Source organism: Asterias rubens, chromosome 4 (assembly GCF_902459465.1).
Source record: "Asterias rubens chromosome 4, eAstRub1.3, whole genome shotgun sequence".
NCBI classification, from domain to species: Eukaryota; Metazoa; Echinodermata; class Asteroidea; order Forcipulatida; family Asteriidae; genus Asterias; species Asterias rubens.
The window spans coordinates 4493074-4500803 of record NC_047065.1 but is presented as its reverse complement, the minus strand read 5'-3'; the positions used below and the strand labels follow the sequence as shown (position 1 = coordinate 4500803).

The 7730-nt window shown below is 36.3% G+C and overlaps 1 protein-coding gene across 1 annotated transcript; it reads right to left on the bottom strand.

The window, feature by feature from the left end:
• Nucleotides 1-1312: 1312 nt before the first annotated feature.
• Nucleotides 1313-7730, bottom strand: LOC117289311 (charged multivesicular body protein 4b-like). The gene is made up of 5 exons (XM_033770379.1): nucleotides 7423-7730; nucleotides 5831-6008; nucleotides 3865-3979; nucleotides 2326-2440; nucleotides 1313-1780 (listed from the first exon to the last, which is right to left on the bottom strand). Exons 1-5 carry the CDS (start codon nucleotides 7592-7594, stop codon nucleotides 1719-1721), a joined length of 642 nt encoding a protein of 213 aa, XP_033626270.1. The 5' UTR covers nucleotides 7595-7730; the 3' UTR covers nucleotides 1313-1718.

Genomic DNA, 7730 nt, shown 5'->3' with positions numbered 1-7730 from the left:
TACACAGCGCGTCACTCCTACTTAGGTTTTTTTTTAGGGATCAGCAGTAACAGAACAAAGATTTAATTTGCAGTTAACCAAACAAAGATTTAATTTGACACCATTTTAGGAAAGTCTGTCTACTTTTACCAGATATGTATAATAAATTTCTCTTATGCTTTCATTTATATAATTACTTTACAATCATGAACATAATCCATGCCCCTTGTTTGAAGAAAGCCACGAGGTACTCTAAGGGTTGTTGATGTGATATTGCTTTCCAAATTGTAATCAAATTGAGGCGGACTGGAGAAAAGTTTAAGTCAATGGCCTTGAAATTGATCACAAGACAAAACTAATAAAATTCAGTCTGCTGGCCTATCCACTTTAGTAAGGGCATTTGACATGACTAGCCCCCACAGTGCACTATACTTGACCCTCTAAAAGGTTCAAGATTACACGCGCTGCGCTGACATTATCAGTTCACACAGCTACCCAGCAAGTTTAAGGTTGTCTTGAAAAAAAATTTAAACTCAGACACTCCCTACTTCACCTGACACAAAAATAATTTTCCAGAACTCAAAATGGCTGAGTACAGACATGATTCCCCATTGTGAAAATTAAATAAACTTCTCTCAGATATTTGTTTTTCTCTCAAAAATTTAAAAACAAAGGAAACAATTGTGTACATCTTCATTGAAGTTCTTGCCACTGTTAAACATCATCCCACCCAAAGTCTATTTATTTCTGGTTATAATAATACACTAAGAAGCTTTCCTGCTCAACACCTGGGACAGATCACTAGACCCATTTCAACCTTTTAAAGTGAGAACAAACAGTTGTCTTTTGTGGAGTATACAAAAGAACTGATGCACTAACAAGCAGCATAAAAGGGTAGGCCTTGAGAATGTCCAACACCCTTAGTATAGCAACAATCGTGGCTATAGAAGAATCATCCAATTTGGACATGGCTTAAAGCCAGTGGACACTATTGGTAATTACTCAAAATAATTATCGGAATAAAAACTTACTTGGTAACAAGCAATGGAGAGCTGTTGATGGTATAAAACATTGTGAGAAATAGCTCCCTCTGAAGTAACGTAGTTTTCGAAACCGAAGTTATTTTCCACAAATTTGATTTTGAGAACTCAGAATTAGATTTTGAGGTCTCGAAATCAAGCATCTGAAAGCACACAACTGTGTGTGACAAGGGTGTTTTATTCTTTCATTATTACCTCGCAACTTGAACGACCCATCGAGCTCTAAATTTCACAGGTTTATTTTATGCATATATTATGTTGAGATACACCAAGTGAGAGAACTTGTATTTGACAACTGCCAATAGTGTCCAGCTGTCGATTTCACCAAACTCTTCCCAGCTTAGGATTAATCTTAGGACTTAGGATACGTTAAGTTTTGTATCCAAAGGCTTAGGACACATTGAACCCGTCCTAAGTTAGGACGGGTTACTCGTCCTAACTCCAGATAGGATTAATCCTAGCAATTCGTTAAATCGGCAGCAGGGTCTCTAACTAAATCAACAGCCAAACCTGTATAATCTAGTGGACGTCATTCACAATCCAGCAAGCCTTCCATTAGATCTTCATAGATTTGGGATAGCAGGTATAGTTAAGCTTTTAGTGTCCTTATTGTCTGCCCATTTTAATAATAGAGTACCATAGAGAATATGATATACATTTCATACAATATCTGACCGGATTATAGTTCATCCCTGATAGTTAGGACGCCCAGGCGGCAAGCTCTCTCATATCTTCATCTTCTGGATCTTCGGCAACTTTGGCTAAGACAACAAAAAAACAAAATGTCAATGATTAGATTTTCTTAAAGCCATTATACACTTTCGGAACAGGCAACAAAATAAAAGTTCACAGATTTACAAATAACTTACAGGGTTTACAGAAGGTAAGGGTAAAAGACTTCTCTTGAAATTATTATTATTCCATGAAATGCTTTACTTTTTGAGAAAACATTAAAACAATATCAATTCTCCACATCGAGAATTACGGATTTATAGTAAACACATGTCATGACACGTCGAAACGTGCGGAAACAGTGGTGGGTTTTCCCCGTTATTTTCTCCCGACTCCGATGACCGATTGAGCCTAAATTTTCACAGGTTTGTTGTTTTATATATAAGTTGTGATACATGAAGTGTGGGCCTTTGGACAATACTGTTTATTGAAAGTATCCATTGGCTTTAAACACAGATTTTGATTAAGTTATCACTTTCTTTACTTTTGCAGAACAGTCAATGGTCTGTTTTAGCTTTGAGATGTAAACATTTCATTACAGTTTCAGAAAATTTGTTTGGGAAATTTGTTTTACCAGGTCTGGCCGTTGGGACATCTGGGAGCTGGCTTGTAACACTGGGTCCAACATCAAGTAATTGCTCATCAAGTTCTTCCTGCTCCAATTCTTCAAGTTCCTTAAATAGTTCATCCTGTAAAAGAAGAAAGACACACATTTTTGTGAAAATAACCTTGTTGCAATGCGTCCTCAATGCCTCCAAAAACACTGCAGCCCACATCTTCACAGTGTCTAGAAAATCATGTTCTATCACCCCCATTTTGAAACAACTTCACTTGCTCCCTATCTCTCAACCAATTTTCTTATTCTTATTCTTATTCTTATTCTTTATTTGGCCATTAAACAATTACAAATACAAGCAGACAGTATGTCAAATAGACAATTTAAGTACATGTTCAAAAGTAAATACAAAGCAAGAAAAACAGTAAGGGCACAGGAAATTACAAAACAACCCTTAACGTGATGGCCAGGATCAACAAAAGTATAATTAAACACTGTAGCTCGAAAGCCTGTTAATCCAGTCACATAGAAAGGCAAACACACTATATCAAATACTCTGTTTGGAAAAATAAAAATAATTTGAAATAAATATAATAATAATGAAAACTTAATAATAATAATAATAATGAAAATTATAAAGCGCACAAATCCAAAGAAGTGCTCATGGCGCTAAATAATATAAATATTATGTATGCACAAAGCACAATTTAAAATAAAAAAAACCAAAACCAGAAATACGACAAGCAAATAGCAAAAAAAATAAAAATAAAAAATAAATAAAAAGTATTAACAAATAAATTAATAAATAATTAGAAAAGGACATGTAAAAAGAAATAAAGCAACAAATAATGCGCTCATTGTTCACAAAGCACTAAACGGCAAAGGCTCACGACCATATCTCAGAATTACTTGCTTTGCTTGCGATCCAGTACTATACTTCTCCACAATGAACCCAATGATTAAAGCAATAGAACGGTTCCAAAGACCAACGGTATACTTTGCCTTTATAGCAATATGTGATGCCACAATCCAAAACAATACAAATCACCATGGTAATACTGACAACTCATCTTAAGATGAATCTAAGGCCGTGTCCGAATTGGCGAATTCGGCTACAGCTACGCCTAGGGCGCGCGCGTCTGCTATGCTTCATCACTGACAGATGCGCTGATCTAGCCGTAGCTGTAGCCAAAGTCGCCAATTCGGACACTGCCTAAGTGCTCAATGAAATCAAGATCTGGGCCCAATTTCATGGTTCTGCTTACTGCCGAATTATGCACTTACAATCACCATTCTCATATTGTGGGACAAGCGCAGAATTTCTTCACTAGCTGTGTAAGCGAGGAATGCCTTGTAACGTGAAGTATGCACGTGCACAAACTTTCCTGCTAACCAGTGAAATACGTTTGGCATACATGTAAGCCCATAATTCCCTGCTACTGCAAGCACCGTATCTTTGTTTATGGTTAGCAGAGCGATGAAATTGGGCCCTATGTCAAACATATGTACTTCAAGGTTTCTGAACCTCGGTGACAAATAATGGTCATTCATACTTACTTCGTCTAAATCTTGACCGAAGCCTGTGGAATTTGAAATTGCATCGCTGATCTCATTGGCTACTTCTAGCTGCTCTTGAAGATCTGACATCATGTCATCAACATCCTCCACCCCCCTAAACATTTATCACAAAAGGGGAAACAAAAACAATTAAACCATGCCACAGAAAACTTTATAATCTTACAAAAATATAAACGACTGTTAAATATAAAAGAAACATGTGAAATCTATTATTAATATCATTTTCAACTTAAAGGATTTGGGTACTTTTTTAAAATGTCCATAGATTTACATTAAACTTACAGGGTTTGAAGATCGAAAGCTTCCCTTCAAATATTACTTACTGAGGTGCTGTAGTTTTTGTTTAAAAAAAAATGTCATGAAAATACATTTGTACATGATTAAATAATTTTCGTCTCATGAAACGAAAATTATTTCATGACATTGTTTTACCCATTTCCCAAAAACTACAGCACCTCAGCATGTAATATTTTCAGGGAAGTTTTCTACTATCATTATCTTAAAACTTTGTAAGTTTAGTGTAAATCTGTGACATTGTGTTTTTTGTCCTACAAAAATTACATAGACCCTTTAAAACCATTCACTTTGTTCGTTCAATCTCAATACGATACATTACGTATCATATGCTGGTACAGGAGGAAGCTTATAAAGGGGTGTCGTGGCCGAGTGGATAAGAACACCAAACTCAAGCTCTGGTGCTTCTGTTCAGCAGAGTGTGGGTTCGAATCCAGGTCGTGACACTTGTGTCCCTGAGCAAGACCCTTATCTATAATTGCTTCTCTCCACCCAGGGGTAAATGGGTACCTGTGAGGGCAGAGATGGTTCTTGTGATTGATTTAGCCGAGTAGCGCATATTAATGTTGCACAAGGCTGTATACTCCCCCACCAGGGAGCTGAGATAGTTTAAGGAGTGAATTAAGGCCCAGTCACCAGGGGTAATAATGTGAAGCGCTTTGGGACGCCCTCCGGGGGTGAAAAGCGCTATATAAAAACAGGTTATTATTATTATTATTAAAGTTGCTCCACTCCAGTAGTGAGTTGTTATCATGTAATTCTAAGGAATAATCACTTCACTAATTCATCAGCTTTTTGAATTGTTCATATTCTAAATTGGCAGACCTACCAAGTCTCACCCATTAGGCGTGAGACTCTGTCTCACGCTCACACGCACAGCAACCATTTTCTCACGCATTGGGGCCAGACCGGGAAAAATAAATAAAAATAAAGACAATGCATTGCCAAATCGCGTTTGTGTGTACAAAAAATGCAATCCACAAAGTTTGGGGAGGTTGAGAGCTTTCAAAAATCTCACACATAGCTGACCTCTGGACTTGGCATCTCTGAATTGGATGTAAGGTGTATTTACAATACTGAACTGGCCAGTTGGACCGTTTGAATTGAATTGAATTGAATTGAATTGTTTACTCGTCAAGTTTAAAAAATACATGAAATGTAGTAGGGCTGAATGCATTATACAGTAGTTATCTAATAAAATCAGTTAAAATTAAGGACAGCAAAAGGTAAAAATGAATTCTTAAACGTGTTTGTCTTTAGGCTTAGTTGACCGATCCTACCAGATTTGTTGTGAACAATCAGTGGGTAAAGAGGATATTGTGTGTTGTCAGACAGAATACAGTGGAATTTATTCAATTTATTCATGAGTCTATTCTGAACTACTTCCTGAAGACCATCATTATCTGAACCAATATCAATTTGGAGAGAACTTTGACTGGTGCCGAATTTGGTATTCTAACAACACTTCTGTAGTGGATGATACCCATGCCAAGACATCCTTATGAACTGTGAAGGGGATAACCTTCAGCCCCAGGAGTAGGTGGCAACGTCTACATGATGACAGTTGATTTGGGTCGATAGCCCAAGTGTAGCCCTGGACCTTGTGAGTTGGGTGATGTCTCATATTTTCTGATTTTGTAATTCCGCTTACATTTGCTGTTGTGCACTTTTCAAAGCTTTTGAAGCGAATCCCATGGTCTTCAGAACCTCAGTGTTTGTGTTTGCATTCTCCAGCGCTTCTCTTTGATATTCTATTGTTGACAGTGTTCCATCTATCTGTGCTAGCTGTTTTTCTAACCTCTTTTTCCTTTTTAGGGCCATGATGGCAGCTGTAACAAAAAAACATAAAATACAAATTATAATGCTTGTAAGTTAAGAATTTCATGTGACCAAAGTGCAGAAAAAAGCTAGATGGTACAAAAATATACAAAACGCTATGCAACTTGTTGATAAACTTTCTGATATAATTTTCAATAAATTACAAATGCATCCCATTTGTTCTCTATTCTGACAATGGAGCCATGGTCTGACGTCTGACGATGACAACTGGGCCAAGTGTTATCCCCTGCTGCAAAAAAAAAAATCTTGCAAACCACATTTCGTTTCTCATTCGTACAATTTTTTTGTAATCCTTAGTTCGAAAAGTGTGTACGTGTTCGATGCAAACTTCAATCGCTGCGCAAACTTCAGCCTCCATTGAGCCCTGCAACTTGATGGCCCAATTTAAATTTGTACATGCATGTTTAAGCCTGCGTACCAGATATTCCAAGCAAATTTCGAGCCTTGCGCAAATTTGGTGCTGTCAAAAAAAGAATTGTAAGACAGGCTTTTTCCGCATGCCCATTTAGGTGTTGAACCATGAATCAAAAGTCATTCCTGCAACTTTATATATATTCCACATCATACTTTTTAAATAGAATCATTGAGAATTTAAAAGGGTCCTTTACTATTACAACTACTGAAGCCCAAATGGTGATGTCCAGGAACTGGGCAAGCAAGCATCCATTACGCAGCACCCTATATGGGTTACTTAATGCCGTGGAGTTCATGTCGAGCTTGACGAAATGTAGTGCGCAAACTTCAACCGCACATTCAAAGTTTGCGTGGCCCATCTTGCACGGGCGGCTAGTTTACGCTGAACACACGCACAAATTTTTTAAATTGGCTTCGCAAATTTTTGCACCCAATTAATATTGTATTAACAACATAATGAAAAAGAATTCACATTAAGTTATAAATAAAACTATCAAAAAAAATTATAGTGTTTAAACATTTGGATATTACAAGTCAATAAATGGTTTTTTGTTATTAATTAATGTCTTTTTCCATTAATAAATAGTTTTAAATTTTTAATTTGGGGGTGGAAAAGGTATAATAAAACATTTTACACAAAAAGTAGAAATTTCGTATGGCATTTGGCATCTTCCCTTGCAATTAATAATGTAAACTGTAATACTTTAACATTGCCATAATACATAATAAAGACTTAAAGACCATTCATTGTAGTGTTCTAAGATAAGACTCTAACAAGGGTTGTACTCGATGTGCGTTGTCAAATATGACTCAACTCAGTTCCTGATCAAGTTGGCTCAAATTTAATAATATCACTTTATTTAGTGCGATACAAAACCAAGCAACCAATGATTAATCAGGTCAACAAGATAAATTAAACACCACGTTTCTCATTCATTAATTTATTAAACTATTAGTTAGCAGTTTAAGTTTACATACAAGAAAACTTACCTCTTTTGTTTTTTGTACCATTTTGTTTTGCTAGTTTAATTTCTTCTGAGATTTTCTTTTCCATGAAAGCTTGTTTCTTTTCTAGCAATTCTTCCGTTTGTCTGAGTTTCTGAATCGCTTCGCCAGTTGACGGAGCCTGTTCTTGCTTCTTCTTTCCAAATAAAAACGACATTTTTACAGTTTAAGTTACTTCCTATACAGAGAAATAGAGAATTTCAAAACTGTTCTAAAGTGACAAAATATTATTATGACCGATGACAATAATGATGTTGATGTGTGGACTCTGATGTGTGCAGTGTAAAAATTAC

Coding starts and splice junctions, on each gene's coding strand:
- LOC117289311 (XM_033770379.1), bottom strand. CDS start 7,594: ATGTCGTTTTTATTTGGAAAGAAGAAGCAAGAACAGGCTCCGTCAACT. Junction 6,009..7,422: donor TGGTACAAAAAACAAAAGAG/GTAAGTTTTCTT, acceptor TTTTTGTTACAG/CTGCCATCATGGCCCTAAAA. Junction 2,441..3,864: donor TCGGTCAAGATTTAGACGAA/GTAAGTATGAAT, acceptor CTTCTTTTACAG/GATGAACTATTTAAGGAACT.